The sequence below is a fragment of the Armigeres subalbatus genome, chromosome 1, assembly GCF_024139115.2.
Source record: "Armigeres subalbatus isolate Guangzhou_Male chromosome 1, GZ_Asu_2, whole genome shotgun sequence".
Lineage (NCBI taxonomy): Eukaryota > Metazoa > Arthropoda > Insecta > Diptera > Culicidae > Armigeres > Armigeres subalbatus.
Window position 1 is genome coordinate 289355729 of NC_085139.1, and position 21361 is coordinate 289377089.

Here is a 21361-nt window from a genome sequence, read left to right on the forward strand (position 1 = left end):
GAAAAAAAAAAAGTCTTCGAGGTCGTGCAGGTGCAGAACAACAGTGAGTGTAAAGTGCTAAATCTGTGTAATGAACTTGATTGGCAATCTACAGTACTGCTGATGAGTATAGTGACTGAAGTGATTCGAACATTGAACTTGAACTTAAGCTGTGAAAAGTCAATTGCCACAAATTTGTACGTGTTATCGTCATCCAGCAGTATTGTAAGTGAAGTGAAAAATGGTAACTGTTGAAGAGTTCAGAGAGCTGAAAAAGCAAAAGAAGCAGCTGGTTGGAATTATCAACGGAATCGCTCATTTTAGCCAAGCTTTCGAGAAGGGGAAACACGAACCGCAGATTGATGTACGCCTGGAAGCCATCGAAGAAGCCGTGAAAAAGTTCTACAGTGTGCGTCAAAAATTGAAATCTTCTACGAAGAGCAGGAAACTGAAGGAAACCCGTCGGAGAACACTCGAGCGGAACGAGAAATGCGTGAGAAGGGTTTTGAAGAGTCATTTCTCTATTAAGTCAAGGCTGCCCTCATCCAGTTTCGTCCGAAGAAAGAATTTCCAACACAGGATAACGAGAACAACAGGATGCAATAACAGGCTGTGTCCCGAGTTAAGCTTCCGGATATTAAGCTGCCGAGTTTCAGTGGAACAATCCAAGAGAAAACTCATTGTGGAAGCCCATCTGGACGCACTGTTTGCCGTCTAACCGATGCGTAGAGAAAGATGCGAGTCTTTGAACCATGTCATAAGTGAGTTCGACAAAAACTTGCTGATGCTGAGCAAGATTGGGGAGCAGACAAACAACTGGATACTAGCGTATATGGTTTGTTATCGCCTCGATTCAACAACCCTCCGTCACTGGGAGACACACCATAATAGTAAAGACGTTCCCAAGTTCGAAGATCTGATGCAGTTCCTTCGAGATCAATGTGCAGTGCTGCAGTCAATTGCTCCTTCAAGAACCCACGATGTTGACAGTAAGCGGCATCGGTTATCAACGGCACACACATCTTCCCAATCTCAACGGCGCGCGGTGCTTGTTTTGGGGAAACTCTTTCCATCTTCCGTTCAAGTGCACTAAACTCCAAAACTGTGGCTCAACGTGTAGAAAGCATCAACAGGAAGCGGCTTTGCAGAAACTGGTTGAATGTTGGTCACTTCGCAGAAGGATGCTCGTCAGGCAGTGGTCGTCCAGTGAAGCCATCTGTTCCTGCCAGTATTGCTCCCTTCGTTCCATGAGCGCGTAATCGACCTGATCGAGCTTCACCAGTGAGCCAGCAACAGTCACAGCAAGATCGTTTCAAAGCACAAAGCCAGACACAAACACATTCCACTCATCCATCATCACAATCACAACTCACATCGTCATACCCCGTAATACGCTTAAAAGACACTCACTCACAACCCACCACTAGCCCACAACCTGCAATTTCCCTCCAAACTTCTGAAGCTACGTATGATATTAACACAACAACTGGTCAAGTGTTGATGGCAACAGCAATCGTCAAAGTAATTGACCGTTTTGGCAATATCGCTCTGGCTAGAGCTCTCCTTGATTCGTGCTCGGAGTTTTGCTACATGACCAGTAACTTTTCCAAGAGTTGGAATTCCACGAAATGAAGAACGTTCTGAAGGTAAAGGAATCGGCAGTAGCAGTGTGATGTCAAGGAAATCAGTAGAAGCTAACGTAGAACCAAGAAATTCGTCAATCTCTTCATGTGCTGAGTGCATACAATTCCACATTCTGCTGAAGATCACACAAAGTTTACCACTTAGACCAGTTCGACTGATTATGTGACACTAGCTGATTCCTCGTTTGGAGAACCTGGCCCCATAGACATGATCATTGTAGCGGGGGTTTTATTTCGATATTTTGCTGACCGGGAGAAGAAAATTGTTCGAGTGCGGTCCAACGCTGCAAGAGACGGTCTTCGGTTGGGTCGTGTCCGGAAGAGTTCCCAAAGCGCCAAGCATCGTACCCGCGGCCACCAGTTACGTCAGCTCTACAGCTGATCTACAAGAAATGATCTCCAGATTTTGGGAATTAGATGCATGTCATGTGAATCGCACACATTCGGTGGAAGAAGCAGCGTGCGAAGAAGTGTTCACCAGAACCACAGTACGCGATCAAGAAGGCAGGTTTGTAGTAACGCTGCCAAAGAAAGACCATATGTTGGAACGTCTAGGAGAATCCCGAAGCATAGCCATGAAGCGGTTCATCGGCTTGGAGAAGCGATTCAGCGGGAACAAGCAGTTGAAGGAGGCCTATAAGGAATTCATCCACGAATACATCCTAATGGGCCACATGAAAGAAGTCGATGGTGAACAAGTCGTTGGGAATCCGGTGTATTACATGCCGCACCACGCTGTGTTGCGGCCCGAGAGTACAACAACCAAGTTGAGAGTCGTGTTTGACGCGTCGTGCAAAACTTCAAGCGGAATATCGCTTAACGACGCTTTGATGGTGGGACCAGTAGTCCAAAATGATCTAATCTCCACAATCCTCCGATTTCGCCTCAACCGTATTGCGGTCACGGCTGACGTTGCAAAAATGTACCGCATGGTTCGAGTGCAAGAAGAAGATCAAGGTCTGCAGCGCATTCTGTGGAGAGACACACCAGAGGAACCAGTGAAGACATTCGAGCTGCTCACAGTCACGTACGGCACCGCGAGTGCCTCGTATCTGGCCACAAGATGTGTGAAGAAATTGGGAGAAGACAACAGTTTGACACATCCGAGAGGACTTTTATGTCGACGACATGCTGTCAGGTGCAAACACGGTAAACGAAGCTCGAAAGCTGATGACGGAAGTGATTCAGTTGACCGACACGGCAGGTTTCACCTTGAGAAAGTGGAATTCGAACTCAGCAAGGCTACTTGCTAAACTGCCCAGCATCTACGCGATGAACGCGTCGTTCTGGACCTGGATTCATCTAGCGCGATTGTGAAAACCTTGGGACTGCGGTGGGATACGCAGTCAGACAAATTTTGCTTCACGTTCCCTGAGTGGAGATCAAATTCTTCAAAAATTACGAAACGCACTGTTCACTCCGACGCAACATGCTTTTTCGATCCATTGGGTCTGGTTCTCCCAGTAATAGTCCAAGCAAAAATTTTCATCCAACGTCTTTGGTTACTCAAGTGCGGCTGGGATGATCCTCTCGATGAGTCACTTCAGAATTTGTGGAAAGAGTACAAGCAGAACATAATCGCTATGGAATCAATACCGATTCCTCGTTGGAGTGGCTTCAGCAACGACTGCACTGGGGTGCAGTTACATGGTTTCTGCGATGCATCTGAAGCTGCCTATGGAGCGTGCCTCTACCTTCGATGTACCACCGCGGCCGGTAGCGTCACCGTTCGTCTAATAATCTCCAAGTCCAGAGTGGCATCTTTGGAAAGCCTTCAACGGAGAAAGAAGATAATGAGCATTCCACGTCTTGATCTTTCGTCAGCACTTTTGCTAAGTTATCTGTATGAGAAGTACAACCAAGTGCAACCCAATATCTCAGCGTTCTTCTGGACAGACTCGATGATAGTCAAATGTTGGTTGGCTTCATTACCCTCTCGCTGGCAGATATTTGTGGCAAACCGTGTGTCAGAAATTCAACACCTCACGAAAGATGGAATGTGGGGTCATGTTCCAGGCACCGAAAATCCCGCAGATCTCATTTCTCGGGGAATGTCTCCAGCGTACCTTCAGTACCAAACGCTTTGGTTTGAAGGTCCACGGTGGCTGTCTCAAGATCAACAGTTTTGGCCACACACATACGATGCTCCCAAAGTAAAACTAGATCCAACAATGCTAGAAGAGCGGCCTACTTCAGCTTTCCCGGCTCAAGCAGTTCCACCAAGTGAAATCTTTGGAGAACGGTCCTCGTTCACAGAACTAGTTCGGATCGTTGCACTTCTGCTTCGACGCACTTCAACGCACAAACATGCAATAGACAGTTCAGAAGAATTGGACGCTTGACATTAGCAGAACAGGAGCAGGCAACAGTTGCTTTGGTTCGCTTGTCCCAGGAAGAATGCTTCTCGCAAGAACTGGCAAGTTTAGCTAAAAGTGGAAGAGTACACGATTCGTCCAATATCGCTTCTTTAAATCTTCAATTATGTGACGGCGTGATGCGCGTCGGTGGCCGGCTCTCTAAGGCATCAATATCATTTGATCGCAAACACCCTTACATTCTCCATCATAATCATCCGCTCGCTAGAATGGTCATTAGACATTATCACTATAAGCTCTTTCACGCTGGCCAACAACTACTGATCTCGGCCGTGCGAGGAAAATTCTGGCCGGTACACATCCACAGTTTGGCGAGGAAAGTGATTCACGACTGCATTCCATGCTTTCGTAGCAAGCCCAAGGTTCGGGATCAATTGATGGCCGATCTCCCATCGGCAAGAGTCACCCCAGCTTCACCGTTCATGAACGTAGGACTGGATTACTGTGGTCCATTCTTCGTGAGCAATTCCAATCGTAGAGCAAGTCCGGTGAAGTGCTACGTAGCGATTTTCGTATGCTTGGTCGTCAAGGCCATTCACATGGAGTTGGTGATGGACCTCACCACGCAAACCTTTCTGGCTGGGCTGAAAAGGTTCACTTCTCGTCGAGGTAAGCCGCAGCTGGTAATGTGCGACAACGCAACTACGTTCGTCAGCGCAAAACGTGAACTGACAGAGTTTAACCGACTGTTCCATGACCAAAGCTTCCAAGACACACTCGTGAAGGATACTAGTTCTGACGGAATCGAGTTTCGGTTCATACCACCTCGCACGCTCAACTTTAGAGGTGTGTGGGAGGCTCAAGTCAAATCGTTCAAGGCACACTTCAAGAAGATTCTTGGTACTAGAGTACTGAAAATAGACGAGAACCTCTTCCTATCATGTACTTCGTCTTTGAAGTGTTGATGTCCGATCCGCTTGGCTTCCCTCTTCAGTCTGTTGTAGGCTTCCTCCATCTTCTCAAAGTTACGTGCCATAATATCTATGTCGTCGGCGAAGCCAAATAGCTGGACGGTCTTATTGAAAATTTTACCACTCGTGTTAATCCCTGCTCTTCGTATTACCCCTTCCAAAGCGATGTTGAATAGCAGACACGAAAGACCATCATCTTGCCGTAACGCTCTGCGCATTTCAAAAAGACTCGAAAATGCCCCTGTGGCGCCAACTATGCATATAACCCGATCCATCGTCGCTTTTATTAACCGTGTCAGTTTATCCGGAAATCCGTGTTTGTGCATTAGCTGCAATAGCTGGTCCCGATCGATTGTATCATATGCTGCTTTGAAGTCGATGAATAGATGATGTGTGGGCACGATTTCTGCAGTACCTGGCGAATGGCGAACACCTGGTCTGTGGTAGAGCGTTCGTCCATAAAACTCGCCTGATACTGCCCCACGAATTCCCTTGCGATTGGTGCTAGTCGACGGCATAAAATGTGGAGAGAGTACCTTGTAGACGGCGTTCAGCAATGTGATTGCACGGTAGTTGCTACAATCCAGCTTATCGCCCTTTTGTAGATGGGACACACGACACCTTCCATCCACTCCTGCTGTAGAACTTCATCCTCTCAAACCTTAGTAATCACCCAGTGCAGCGCTCTAGCCAGTGCCTCACCACCGTGTACAAACAGCTCTCCTAGTAGTTGGTCAACCCCAGGGCTTTGTTGTTCTTCAGCCGGCCAATCTCCTCCTGGATCTCCTGGAGATCCGCAGCCGATAAAATTATGTCCTGCGTACGGTCTTCCAGGTCCATCACCATACCGCCATCTTCGTCTGCCACATCGCCATTCAGGTGCTCTTCGTAGTGCTGCCGCCACCTTTGGATCACCTCATGCTCGTCCGTAAGAAGATTTCCATTTATGTCCTTACACATGTCAGACTGTGGCACGTGGCCCTTACGTGAACTTTTCAACTTCACATAGAACTTTCGTGTTTAATTAGCGCGGTACAGTTGCGGCAGAAAAAGCCATTTGGCCCAAAATGTACTTTCTGCAACCTTCTTTAAGAAGCGTCGTTCGGCTGAATTGATCATTTTGCCAAAAAGACGTTTATACGAATAGGCCCTTTGACAGAAAATGCCGTTCAGCCAGAAGGGTTGTTTTCAGGGTGTCTACTCATCTTCAAAAACAAAATTTCCTGATTTTTCCAGGTTTTTTCCAGGTGTTTTACATTATTTTCCAGGAAAAAAATAAACTTGCCATATACAGATTTTAGCAGCAAAATGAACGGTTCAAACAAGTAAATATCGCGAAAAACAATTTAAAAAAAAATTGGTTGCCTCACATAAGCAATGTTGTAAATTACTGAAGAAATTCTTCCAGGAATTCCTTCTGCAAGTTCACCCAGAAATTACTTCAGCCATTCAATAAAAATTACTTCAGGAATCACATGAGAAATTCCTCCAGGATTCCTTTGAACATTTCTCCATAGATTCCTTCGGAAATTACTTCAAAAGGGAGCTTTAAGAATTGCTTCAGAATTTCCCTTAGAACTTTCTCCAGGATTTCATTTGAAAATTTATTTGCAAAAACTTTAGAAAACATCTCATAAAATGGTTCCGGCAATTGTTTTATAGATGCATTTGGCAATTCCTTACGGTTTTTTAATTCTTTCTTTGGAAATTTGGTTAAAAAATCTTTCGAAAATTTCTTTGAATTTTATTTCAGCTATTTCTTTTTAAAAGAAACTTAAGAAATCCTCTTAAGGATTTGTTCCGGAAATAGGTTTGGGAATTTACTTAGGAATTCCTTCAGAACTTCTTGCGAGAACTCCTTTCGGAAATGTGTTGATGCAAAAATATAAGATTGCTTGGTCCATGACGTTAGGCATAAGGACGTTAGGCGTAATACGACCTTTTTTATGTCGTGGGCTGTTTTTTGGGCATTTTATGCTTCACATCCTTTATGCCTAACGTCCTTATACCTGACACGGAGTATATACCCGAGATTACTATTGTTGCTCCTGTTCGCGTGACCAGCATCTAGTTTGTTCTAGTGTGTGACCAACATCTAGTTCGTTTAGACCTAGCAGCCAAGGTAAGTGTCAAAGCGGTCAATTTATAGCCTATTCAGATAACGCCTTTTTTGATCATAAATATTCTGATAAACAACAACCTGATGCCATCCCCATACATTCAATTCTCTTACTTCACTTAAACAAGATATTTTTACGATAAATAATCTAATTGTAATCTGAGTAGGTTATTAAGCTTATTGAATTATATTTTGGCAGAATAATTTTAATGGTTTCAGCGCCACTAGCGTTCTATTACTTATGGCTTTACTGTAAAAACCTTCGGAAAATGCTTCGGGAATTCTTTTGAAATTTTTGGGAACTCATGCAGAAGTATCTCGTGGAAAAGTTTAGAAAACACCTGGAGGAATTTTTCCGGATATTTTGCTTTTAAGAATTCTTTTGAAATTCGTCGAAAATACCTTTAGAAACTCCTTTGAAAAATCCTTCGGCTATTCTTTCAAGAATTCCTTTAGCAACAATTCTTCATAAATCACTTACACTTTTATTTTTTTTTTAAATCCCTTCAGGTGATTTCTTTGAAAAATCCTCCCGATATTCCTTGGAAAACTGATCTCGAAATTCCTTCGGAAGTTCCTCCAGAAATTGCTTTGAAAAATCCTTACTAATTTATTATTTTATAATATATTCCTAAAGAATTTCCGAGGGAATACTCAAAAGAATTTACTAAGCAATCCCTAATTGATTTCCCGAATAAATTCCTAGATTTCACCAAGAATAGCTTTGGAAATTCTCAAATAATTATTCAAATATTTATAAGGATTTTTTTCATCTTCTGAGAGAATTTCACTCATGATCACAGGGTATTGAAATTTCCCTGATTATGTCAGGAATTCCCTGATAATTCCAGGTTTTCCAGGTTTTTCCAGGTAGTAGACACCCTGGTTTTGCAGAAAGGAAATTTTCGGGCCAAATAACCATTCCTACCAAACGGCATTTTCGCAAATGTTTTATTCGGTAAATCGATTTTTTTCGGCCAAACTACCAGTTCGGCTGTATGTCGTTTTCGCTCACACTATCAACATTTATGGTCAAACCATTTTGACCTAACAGTTTTGGATAAACGTTCAATTCGGCTTAATGGGATTTGGTTAGATGGCTTTTGGCTTAAAGGCCAGTATCGAATTCAAAAGTAGAGAGCTTACGAAAGTTCGTTCGACGGTCGTTCGAGAAAAGGCTTTTTCAACGTAAAAGTCGATATTTTGGATTAAATTTCCCGGCAGTTATTGACATTTGGCCGTATAACCTATTGGCCTAAACGATATTTTCGGACAAATGTTCCATTCTGTCAAACGACAATTTCGGTCAAACAGCATATTTGGGCTAATGACCTATTCGGCCAAACGACCTGTTAGGGCAAACAACTTTTTCGACCAAATTACCAGTTTGGCCGTATGTCGCTTTCTACCAATAGAATTTCCCATGAATTTCTTATTGACAATACGGTTTGGGGTCATTTGGCCGAATGCCGTTTGGCCGAATGTCGTTTGGCCGAATGCCATTTGACCGAAAGGTCATTTGGCCGAACGCCATCTGGCCGAATGCCGTTTGGCCGAATAGTTGAAATTCTATGAATGAAGAATAAACAAAAAAGAAGGGAAATAATCAAGGAAGAAAAAAGAAAGGAAGAAGAAGGAAGAAGCAGGAAGAAGGAAAAGGAAGCAGGAGGAAAGAAGAAGGAAGAAGGAAGAGAGAAGAAGGAAGAATAAAGAAGAAAGAAAAAAGAGGGAAGAAGAAAGAAGGAAGAAGGAAAAAGAAGAAGGAAGCAGGAAGAATGAAGAATGAAGAAGGAAGAAGGAAAAAGAAAGAAGAAATAAAGAAGATAGAAAGAAGATGAAAAAGGAAGAAAACGGAAGAATGAAGAAGGAAGAAGGAAGCAGGAAGAAGGAAGAAGGAAGAAAGAAGAAGGAAGAAGGAAGATGGAAGAAGGAAGAAGGAAGAAGGAAGAAGGAAGAAGGAAGAAGGAAGAAGGAAGAAGGAAGAAGGAAGAAGGAAGAAGGAAGAAGGAAGAAGGAAGAAGGAAGAAGGAAGAAGGAAGAAGGAAGAAGGAAGAAAGAAGAAGGAAAAAGGAAGAAGGAAGAAAGAAGAAGGAATAAGAAAGGAGGAAGAAGGAAACAGGAATCAGGAAGAAGGGAGAAGGAAACAGGAAGAAGGAAGAATGAAGAAGGAAAAAGGAAAAAGGTAGAAGGAAGAAGGAAGGAGGAAGAAGATAGAAGAAGAAGGAAGAAGAAAGAAAAAAGAAGGAAAAAGGTAGAAGGAATAAAGAAGAAGGAAGAAGGAAAAAGGAAAAAGGAAAAAGGAAGAAGGAAGAAGGAAGAAGAAGGAAAAGGGAAGAATAAAGAAGGAATATGGAAGAAGGAAGAAGGAAGAAAAAAAGAAAGAAAAAAGATAGGGGAATGAGAAAGGAAGAAGGAAAAAGATACAAGGAAGAAGGAAAAAGAAAGAAGGAAGAAGAAGGAAAAATAAAAAAGGAAGGAGGAAGAAGGAAAAGGAAGAAGAAGGAAGAAGGAAGAAGGATAAGGAAGGAGAAGAAAAGAAGAGGAAGAAGAAGAAAGAAGTTCTCTGTTCTCAGTACTCCGTTCACTTTTCTTTTCACACTTTTCACATCTCCCTTCTCACTTCTTACTTCTCATTACTCACGTTTCATTTCTCACTCCTCGCTACTCGTAATTTGAGGTTAATTTTTTTAGCTATTCGGCCAAACGGCATTCGGCCAAATGAGCAGGGTTGCCACATATACAGATTTTTCTGTATTTTACAGATTTTTGAGGTAAGGCTGTGACCAAGAATCTGTATATACAGATATACAGATTTTTGGAAAATTTTGGTACCAAAAATTATTGTAAATTACTGTTATGCTAATCTGAAATTATCTTATAAAGAACCATTTTGAGATTAACTATTTCAATTTAAAAATACAGAACATGTGGTCTCTGGTAGGTTTTGTTCTTAATTGGCAATTCATGTACATCAATGATTTTAAAATTCGATCAGATTATGTTGAGGAAATTGTTAAGATTACATTTTAATACATGTGGTCTTAGAAAATGTTCTAAAAATAATACTAAACAATCAGGTGTAACTATCATAGATCCCATCTGAAATGCTTTGAAACAGTTTTTCAGTGATTCTTTTCTGTGTAGCTGAATATTAGTACAATAAAGTTGTTGTGCATCTGGCTATACTGGATCCGTGGTATATGTTGTAAGTAAATATGCCACGTAAATGATCAAATATTAAACATTGAAAAAGCAAACATTGTTGCTTGTATTCATTTATTTGTAATCCTTGGAATGAAATGTGCAAAAAATGCTGAATATTGTCATGTCTGACTTGTAGTTCCGCATAGTATTTCCGGAATTTATCTTTTCAAAACTAACTATATTAAAGACGAATTTGATTTGGTTCAGATGGATACAGATTTGCAATACAGATTTTTTGACTTGAGATACAGATATAAAGATTTTCTGGGACAAAAATACAGATTTAAATGTGGCAACCCTGGATGCGGGGGCTGCTGGAAGAAAAAGAGCTTCTAGAATGCGTCGAAACGAAGGGGGAAGATGTTGCTGAGCTGGTTGAGCAAGCGGGCGATTCTGCGGATGTCGAGAGAGACAAGAAGACCAAACGTGAAGCCAGATTAAAGAAGGAAAAGAAATGTAAATCCTTATTGGTGTCCCGTGTCCACGATTCGCAATTGGAGTATATACAGGAGAAAGGTACGCCCAAGGAGATTGAGGATGCTTTGAAGCACGTTTTCGAACGCAAAAGCATCGCCAGCCGGATGCATTTGAAACGTCAAATGATGGCATTGCGTTTCGAATCCGGCGCAATGAAGGACCACTTCTTGAAATTCGATCGCCTTGTAAGAGAATATCGTGGAACAGGAGCTATTCTTGATGATTTAGATGTTGTTTGCCAGCTTCTATTCACGCTGGGCCGGCTTATTCCGCCGTCTCGACAGCACTCGGAACAATGCCGGAGGAGAACTTGGAATTTTTAAGTGGACGAGGAGATAAAGCAGCTAGGAACAAGCGTCGAGTTGGTTACTCAAATGCATCATCAGGCTACAGGGTGTGAAATCCGTCTACGGGATCAATTGTAGTGGCTCGTGACGTCGTTTTTGTGGAGTCGCCAAGTTTTGAGCAAGGATGAAAAGATTAAGAAGTGTGATGCGATTGAAATGGTAAACCATGATAAAGTAAGTGTTACCGAGGAAGATGCCAGTTGTGGCGAAGAGAATCCCGAAGATGACGAAGAAGAACACTACACGAGTTTGACCGAAGATGATAGTGATACTGTGTACGACAATTCTGGACAGAATGATGGAAGTGTTTTGGCGCGAAGATCAGTTCGTGACCGCAGTGCCCCAGTATGGCATGCGGACTATGAAATGGATTGTGTTAGCGAGATTAGTTGCTAGAGGATTTAGCCAGAAGCGTGGTTTTGACTATTCGGAAACCTATTCTCCGGTAGCTCGGCTGGACACGCTGCGGGCAGTACTGGCGATAGCGAATCGCGAAGGAATGGTCGTCCATCAAATGGACGTAAAGACGGCTTTCCTAAACGGCAAATTAGCGGAAGAAATTTACATGCAGCAGCCGGAGGGTTTCAGTCAGAAGGCAGATCTTGTATGTCGTTTGGAACGATCGCTTTACGGGCTAAAGCAAGCATCGAGGCAATGGAACGAATGCTTCGATGCATTTGTAAAGCAACTAGGATTCAAGAGAAGCTCCTACGATCTTTGTCTCTACGTCCGTGGTTCCGGAAAGGGTCAGGTCATCTTGGTTCTGTACGTCGATGATGTGCTGGTTAAGGCATGCCTCGCGAGAAAATTTGAGTAGGTCGATTTGGGAGAAGTCCGTAATTTTCTCGGGATGAAGATCGACAGAGACGTGCAAAAGAAAACCATGCGTATCAGCCAGCGTTATTACATGGAAAGTCTCCTGCGCCGCTTCCAAATGGATGACTGCCGTCCGATATCGACATTAGCGAAAGTAGAAGAGCCCGAAAGAACTTCGAAGCCCTACCGTGAGTTGGTAGGCTGCATTATGTATGCATCGCTTACTTGGAGACCGGATTTGGCTGCAATCGCAAACTACTTCAGCCAGTTTCAGGTCTGTCCAACCGAAGAACACTGGAAACATCTACGAAGAGTCCTCCGATACATAAAAGGGACGCTTGATTTCAGTTTGATTTACAAAGACAGTGCTGATGAGTCCCTGTTGGCAATCTATACAAATGCTGATTGGGAAAGTGACACCGTAGATCGACGATCGATATCAGGAGCACTTTTCAAGGTATTTGGCTCAAGCGTCAGTTGGACATCTAAGAACCAACCGACAGTGTCTCTATCGTCGACTGAAGCCGAATTGGTGGCTCTATACAGTGCTGCGTGCCACAGTCAAAGGCTTAGCCGTGTCTTGCGTGATTTAGGGTGACCGTCAAGTGAATTAACCCTTTTTTTCCTCGAGGACAATCAATCCGCAATCAAAATTGCATCCAACCCCAAGGTCTCGGGCCGATTGAAACAGGTTGATGTCAAGTATTTCTACGTACGTAGAGCTTGTGGAGAAAGGCTGCATCAAGATCAACTACGTTCCTTCCAAAATGCAGCAAGCATATATTTTGACAAAAAATCTACCGGCTCCAGCATTCAGAAATCTTCGTGCTAGTCTGGGAGTTGGAAACTGCAGTGTTTGAGCGGGCGTGTTAAGTCTGCAAACCTGCTTTGTGCCCCCACCGATAGTATATTTCTCGACTACGACTATGAACTCTGTAACTGTCAAACGTATCGAGCTTTCAACTTTGTACCTGAACCTCAACAGTAAATAAAGAACACGTTTTTGCTTTTATTTGGGAAGAGCTTCTTTTGGTAATTCCGAAGATTTCTAGAAAATATTTTCCAAATTGAGCTTTGAGCTTGATTGACTGCTCGTAGTTGCTACTCCATTATGACCAGATCAGCTGTTCTTGCACAGAGAACCAACAAATGTTTGCTTGGGACTAGCACTCATCTTCAATGTACAAGTACTGGTGATCTCATTTTTTAGGTCACACTAGCGTCGGTCACGTCAGAATGCATGTCAGAGTAGGGAAGGGGAGGAAATGATTATGCAATCACCACTCCCCTACTGCAAGCCGTATATACTTCTGCACTTGCCACGAGTTCATAAAAAAAATATTGGAAGTTTTGGATTAGGTTCGAGAGGCACAGGTTCGTTTTGGTTAACGAGCTACCAATGTGATAAACAGGAGAGAGCAACTGATGGAATTTCTAATTGGACGTAGGAAACGAACTTTTCAGCTCATTTCCAAATTCTAGCAGTTACTGTTAGAATAGTCAAGTTGAAGGTATAGGGGATAGAAATGAAAACGGTATGGAAGTCCATTTCCAGTTCTAGCGATTGCTCGAACATGAGAAATATAGAGAAAAATACAAAGTAGGAGAATCGAACAGACCTGGGATTGATTCCATGATCTCCTGCGAATGATTCAAAAGCGATAGCCATATGACTACCAAGCCCGCTTCTCGAAAATATTTTCCAAATTTTGGAAAAACTTATTGATTTTCTGGAGAAGTTCATTAGATTTTTGTGCGAAATTCAAAAGATTCTTGAAAATATCCCGAAAAAATGCAAAAAAAAATCTTAGTAAAACGTAAAAAATCGCCACGCCGATTCACGCCGCCGCCGCCGGCTAAAATGGCTTTTGGCGTAACGCTGAAAACGCCGCCGCCGCCGACCAAAATTCTGACAAACGCCGTCGCCGACGACTATCGGACCAGCGCACACCTCTAGATGGGCGATCGCATCCATCGCAACCGATACCACCCTCTTCTATTATGCATATTCGCAGGCCCACCAGCAGTGCTCCCGCTGGCAACTGCATGCTGTGTAGGTAAACACATCGAACGAACGAAACGAAAAATGCGCGAGCAAAAAGCACGTCAGTACGCGCTGCTGTCACCAATTGTAATGACTCACACACGGCAGGCACTCCTTCTTTTATACACAAAGAAAATATTGCGGTGAACCCGTGAAGGTCCGTGGCATAGTGCATTCTGATATCCGTGTGAGGAATGCACGGGATTGCTTATATATGAAATTTTTATTGGCTTTGACAAGAATTGAATATTTCAATAGCTTATAGTTAATAATCTTAAGTTTCAATGAAATTGACAAATTGCTGGAGAGTGTCCGAGTCGATTGATATATAAATCTTCAAAATCCATCGAAAGATAAAGGCGCTAGTAACGTTTGAAATCTTCCCTCTCAGCGTAACGCTCTCGATTTTCAAAAATCTAAATGTCACCCAGTATAGTAAAAAAGACGTAAATTCTACGTCAAAAAATATTTACACGGCATTTGAAGAGAAAGCTACACGACTTTGATGTCTGTGTTTGCGATGCACATACGGGATTGTTTGGTGTACCGATTTTTAACAGTTCCTGAAAAATGTCGATCGATTGATACAAAAATCTTCAAAATCGATTGGAAGACGGCTATGATACTAGCCCATACTTCCTGGCCTTTTTTCGGCAGAATGACCTCCGTCTTCCCGAAGAACGTAATCCTACGTCAAAACGCTACGCTGGTCACTGGCCCTTGCCGGCGGCTATAATTGCTTTTGGTTGAGGTCACTACTTACTAGAGTGGGGCGCAGTTGTATGGGAAAACGCAAACTTCGTCAGATCAAGTGAGATCAAGGTTTTTCTGAATCGTTTTGGGACCCCGATCAACTGTGCAAAATATGGGCTCGATTGGTTGCGACCTCGCATGCCGCATCGCGTTTTAAATTTACATGGAGATTAGTATGGGAAAACGTTTTTTTTTTCATTTTTGCTCTTAGCGGCTTCAATTTATCTTCAATCGCGTGACTCAATACGTCAACATTTAGCCTGGAAGATGCCGAAAGACTTTGCTGAAGAAGGTACGCAGCTGGAAGGTCTACAAAAAATGTTATTACGTTTCGAAAATTGATTGTTTAAATCATATGCAAAAAATCAATGTATCTGCCAGCACTACCGGACAACCTGTAATTGTCAGAGGGCAAAACCCATTTTCATTCTAGTCGGAATTTTTACTTTGTGAAATCATTCCAAATATCTCCCATTAGCTCCAAAGTCCTATGAAATCGATAATTTTGAAATAACACTCAGTTAAATTATTGTTTCACGTAGTTCGACAGTGCTGGCAGAATAAATGATTTTTTGCATATGGTTTGAACACTCTATCTTCGAAGCGTTATAACTTTTTTCGTGGACGTTCCAGCAACGTGCCTTCTTCAGCAAAGTTTTTCGGCATCCTTTGGGTTACACTTTAACGTAATGTGCCACTTGGTTTACGATGAACTGAAACCTCTAGTAGTAGAAATGCAAAAATATAGTTTCTCCCATACTAATTTCCATACAAACTTCAAACACGATGCGGAAAGCGGGGGAGCAACCAATCGGCCCCAAATTCTGCATAGTTGTTCAGGACCCAGAATGGCTTCGAAAAACCATTGATTTGAAAAAATGACCATGACGCCCCACTCTACTACTTACGGAATCCAAGTTTTAAAGTGCTCGCGTTTTCGGGGCACACCACTCGACTCTGGAAGCAACGCACAACTGTCATTTTATTTTTTCACGCATGCTGCGACGCAGCAAAGTTAAATCAACAAAATGACAGTTGTGCGCCGCCTCCGTATTGAGAAGTGTGCCCTGAAAACGCGAGCGCTTTGAAACTTGGATTCCGTGAGGAGTGTCCTTAAATGCCGAAAACACCATCGTCTGTGTTTTTCAGATCGGCGCAAATCAATTCCTTCCAAGTACCAACATTCCCGGAGGTGGCATTGAGTGTCTTCTAGCAGATATCTTGTTGTTTACAGTGGAAATTTGATATAATGTTAAGACTTGAAGCCAGTAGAATTAGTTCTACGATTAATTAAGCTTTTTAATTAACTAAGCATTATTTCACTACAACCAGTTTATTTCAAAGCCGGTTCTAATTCATTATTTCTCGGTTAACTTAAACTAGCTTGCAAGACTGACAAGTCATATTATGAGCTTAACTACCAAAACCAATCCGCATTTTATTTGCATCCGTCAGTGACGTTTCCACGCTTCCCATCCTCGAGATTAAACACAATATCTACATAAGCAGATCATCAATATGTCCTTCCTACGTAACGTACTTCAATGTTTTCTGGGTCGATGGGCAACAACCGAACGTTATCGGATCGATGTGATGGACGATACCAGCAGCCGTCCGACGTAGATCGGGAGAGCATAAGCAGGCAATGATTGTGGTGTATCAATTAAAGAAGAGGAAGCTTAGAGGACACGGCGACGGCGGTGTCGAATGGATGAATTGGATCAAACGAGGTGAGCTTCACTTCCTCTATCCTTTGGAAGCCAACGAGCGAGGCGGTGCGGTGGTGAGTCGATCAACGATGTGGAAACGGATGACTTCACAGCCTCTCACTACAGTCAGCTCAAACTGTGTGGAGGGGCAGCTGGTCAAGTGGGGGCAGGTGAGGGGGAGGAGGAGGTCGGAAGGCTGTTCGCTTTGAGGGTCACATGTGGTTTCTGTCTGCTGACGGTGTTGTTACTTTTGGAGGCTTCTCTGTATCTCCTTTCGGATGGATTGGATGCTTTATTGATTAGCAGACAGCGAACGAAGGGAATGGATACAAAAAAAAGTCACACAGCTGATGATGTTAGGAGGAATGAGAAACGGACACAACACAGCGAGACGGCGACAGGAAGAACTGCCAGACAAGGAAAACGGATATCGAGGATCGGTTTCAGTTTCGATTACCCCCATCAAGGCGATCGATTATATCGTCAGGTGTAGGCGATGAGAAAGGGTTCGCTGGTAGAGTTTCTAGTGTTATCGGCAGTAGCAGCAATATGATACAGTGGGATACATAATCGGTCTTGGGCTATGATACAGGAAACTACTATAATCTAGGGATGACGATTTTACGACATGTTGTTGACATCATAATATAACGAGATCTTTTTTTAGCACCTCTTTTCCCGTAGAAATAGATTTCCATAATTTGATTCTCACATATAGTCTTGAAACCAATACCATTCTGATTTCTCATTTTTTTTGCAATCATTTGCAACTTGCAATTACCCCTTCTTGAAGTTATTCTACCGTGCAATATACATTCCTTTGACAACTCGTCTTCAACGGCGGAGAAGACTGTACTTGTGTTCTGATATTTTTCCGCTGAAATCAGCTCCCATTTCCGAGTGACGATGAATGCGACAACGATTGATACCCTTGTTTGTCGTTTTTTGCGCCCCACTCTCTTCGAATGTTTTACTGGATCAGAATAACAATAAAAGCATAACATCAACTGTGATTCGATGTGAAGGTGACAAAGACGATTACAACACACCTCGGACCAAGGAGCGGGCGCAGAGGATGGGCAAATGGCGATCGAAACGGATCAACCGCCAGTACCTGTGGTGCTTGTGACGAACGCTGAAATGCTTAATCGTTTCATTTTTCTGCGCAAATGAGCGCACTCTCGTTGTCGCTGACGATGCCGTTACAGCCCGAGGCGGTGGATATGATGCCGGTGACCGATGAAGAACTTTTGACTCATCAAAATCGGCGTCGAACGTTTCTTGGTTCGCAGAATTGCAGAAGCGATCCTCAACGTGGTTGCTCATCAGCTTGCTTACCAGAAATTCATTCATTCCTTATTTTGTTCTTATTCTGTCACATTGGAACGAACTGCGACATGTGATACCCCCGTGGAGGTGCAAAAAGATCGTTACTTTTTACCCAACGAAGCAATCTTCGAATTTGAAACGTAGAAAACTGCAGAGACGTTTCCGTTTTATCGCAGCAGTCTGAGAAAAATCGATAACTCGCGACCGAGTCGCCACCAAAGCTTGCTACGTGACTCGCGCGTTGACTCTGGCCAAAGATGGCAGGCTGGCAGAGGTGATGGTATTGATGAAATTTTATTCCATCTAGTTCCGAGAAAAGGTGCGGAGTCTCTTCCTCTCGTCATCGCGCACCGCGGGGTGAAACCACCTCCAGTGTAAGCTCCCTTTCATGATAACGAATGTTGATCGTTGTCGCGCCCTCTCCAATAATCCTAGCGCGGTCATGACGATGATGACGATGCCAAAGTAAACAACCGCCGTGTGTTGATAAAACGTTTGACCCTTCGCATTCTCACACCCGCAGAATGTGTATCTCAACAGCGTCGCATTGCGGCCGTTCCAGAATCGGAGGCAGCTGGAAGTCACCTTCGAGAATAAGAGTAAGCAAGCGCTTCAGTTTCTTCATCGAACGCTAGCAGTATGCTTTGCTCACTTTTATCACAGACAAATAGACGAGCATCTTGGGTTAATAGTAAAAAATCGTTGTCATTTTATATTTTTCACAAGCACTTCAAATCGAAAACATATTTGTGCGGAAGTGTGAGGCTATTACTAGATAATTAGAAATACGACTGAATAACAGCGTATGAAAACAGTTTGTCAAAAAGACTGAACGCGTAAGAATAAATTAAAGTTTCACGTCCGTTTCTCTGCAGTTTTATCTTCCTCGAGTGCAGATGATTCCACGGCGAAGGCGAATGGCGTGGCGGGAGGACGCGGCAGCAAGAAAAATATATCGAACGCTCCGGAAAAGAACACACCTTCACGACTGGCTGCCCCTTCGGTCGTTATATTTTTAGCGTTCCTCGCTGGTAACTAACAATCCCTTCGCCGCGCATCATCATCATCACGGCGGCCTTATCCAACAGACGCGGAGAACAGATGATGATAACGGCCTTCGTTCCGATGTGTTTGCACTTTCAACGAGAGCGCAGCGCTTAAAAAAGGTGCCTCTTATCGAGTTATATGGGGCCCGTAAAATATCAACGTGATTATTATAGACTGCTCCGCTGATTGATTTTCCAGGAAGTGAGAATGTCATCACGCTGGAAATGATTCAATCGCTGGGCTTAAGCCGAAAATATAATCTGTATCTATTAATATTAGAGGCCAGAGGCATCTAGATTCTTCTGGAATCCAAAATATTTCAGAAATTAATCGTTGGATAATTTGAAAATTTCTCTTCGCTTTTCAGTACAATACGGGAAGGTGGGGATACTTATTGTTCCTTTGGCCGCTTGATCCTCCTTGTTTTACCACGCGTCTACCAAAGTGGTTTTGTTCTAGCATATGTTTCATTATAAATCCTCTAGACTAAGAATCGTTATGTGGTGAGTTGGCTGGGTTCGATTCCCGTAGCCGGTCTAGGCAATTTTCGGTTTGGAAATTGTCTCGATTTCCCTGGGCATGGAAGTATTATGGTGTTAGCCTCATGATATACGAATGCAAAATGGAATGGTACAATGGTTAATGGTCAACAGTTAATAACTGTGGAAGTGCTGAATGAACACTAAGCTGCGAGGCGGCAGTCTACCAGTGGGGGATGTAATGCTAATAAGAATAAGAAGAAACAGTGAGTTATATTTTGGAATGTATACCGTGCTGCAGGACGGTTTGTTTGTTTTCACCCTCTTAAAGATTTTTTGTGGCCTCGCATAACTTTAACAACTACTCCTAACAATGACCATATTGATAAGAAAATTATTTTGAATGGAATGTTTTCACTTGTCATAAGACGAGTTTATATAATCCCATTGCATTCCACCACTTAATTGTATCTTGACAGATACGTATTTCGACCTCAACAGTAAGGCCGTCTTCAGTGTCTTGTACTTGACTCGACTTAAAAATAATAATAATCAAACCAAATTCCTTTCCATTGCTTTGTTTTTGATGGGAGCTATGAGATGAAGTAAGTATGAGATGAAGTGGCGAACCGTTCCCTATTTGGTGCTTGGTGGCTTATGCGCATGTATTGCGCATTGCTCCGGTCGAAGTGTGATCTTCGATTGTTTGCAGCAGCTATCGTGCAAGTAAGGGGCTGTCCATAAACCACGTAGAATCTTGAGGGGAGGGGGGGGGGGGTTCGAAAAAGTCTACGATAGTCTATGAAGGGGGACGGAGGGGTATATCAAAAGTCTACGTAGACTTTTTGATTTTATGTTTTTTTAAAGCGATTTATACAGCAACTTCGTGCGAATTTCACTTGTTTGACTTTTTTAGGATGTTCCGGTTTTTTTTTGCAAGACTTTACCGATATAATCTCTTGCATTTCTTCTTAAAAATTTAATGAATTTCATTAAAGTAAAAGTCTGAGCTACGGCTTAAAACTATCATGGATTTCACCAGTGAGCAGGAAAATTCTCCAAAGCATTCTATAAAAACATTCGATTTTTTTTAATCTTCACTTGAATTTTACTGCAGATTCTACTAGAATTTCGTTTGATTTCCGGCAGGAACTTCTTTGCAAACTATGGAAATTATTTCGTACTTCGACGGATTTTTTTTTGAATTTTTAAAGGAAGCAATTTGTAATATCCAAGAAAAAGTCTTTGGAAGCCCAAAAGATATTCTTTGGAACTTGTAAAGGGAATTCTCCGAAATTTCCGCCAGAAACCGTTCAGAATATTAACTAAGGGTATGCAATAACACGCTTTTTCCTAACGAAACGAAACGAAATTTAAAGTGTCTATGTTGCTTCGGATCGAAACGAAACGAAAAATAGATGTACTTTCGAGACTTCGAAACGATACGAAATCAAGGTTCATTTAATTCGAAATTTTTCGAAACGAAACGAAATTTAAATTTTTTCCGCGATTTTTTATTAAATTGGTTTTACATTATGTACACAATTCAGATTTCAGTTTTTGAAGTCAAATAACTGTTTTGCGACCAATAGAGTTATAATAACAGAAGAGGCAGTCTGTGATAAATCACTGCATTTTCGCCGCACATACCATTGACGATAAGGCAAGACCCTGAATTTGTGCTGCTTTCAAAGGAATTCATCGTGGAGTGTGTACTCCAATCTGATCAATTTTATATCAGTCCAGCTTTATATCAATAAGTATTTAAAAAATATAGAAATTGTGGGATTTTTCATAAACGGATTCAAATTTCGTTTAAGCCCTTATTTAGTTCACTTAAGAAGAATGTAATTATGTTGAAGCATACTTCATATTGTCTTGACAGCGTGGTTTTATAGTATTGAGCTAAGTCAAAATTAGAAAATGAATGCTTAGAAGAGTCCTGTGCATCTTTCTAAAATGCACAGATTGAATTTCACAGACCCATAGTCTTATATACAATCAGCTCAACGAACTGAGCTATTGTCTGTGTGCCTTTGGCATGTGAGAACAGCTGTTATGGTCAGTATGAGCTGAAAACAATCCTAAGTAAAGAACTTCCAGCAATTTTAATGACCTTTCAACCCGTT

General features: G+C 42.3%; 2 protein-coding genes across 2 annotated transcripts; both read left to right on the forward strand.

Annotated features, from left to right (window-relative positions):
• Positions 1–220: 220 nt before the first annotated feature.
• On the forward strand, positions 221–2875 carry LOC134207437 (uncharacterized). The gene is made up of 2 exons (XM_062683160.1): positions 221–472; positions 1844–2875. Exons 1-2 carry the CDS (start codon positions 221–223, stop codon positions 2873–2875), a joined length of 1284 nt encoding a protein of 427 aa, XP_062539144.1.
• A 1331-nt stretch (positions 2876–4206) lies between these two features.
• On the forward strand, positions 4207–4902 carry LOC134207438 (uncharacterized). Its single transcript, XM_062683161.1, has one exon. The coding sequence runs from the start codon at positions 4207–4209 to the stop codon at positions 4900–4902; it is 696 nt and encodes a 231-aa protein (XP_062539145.1).
• The last annotated feature ends 16459 nt before the right edge of the window (positions 4903–21361 follow it).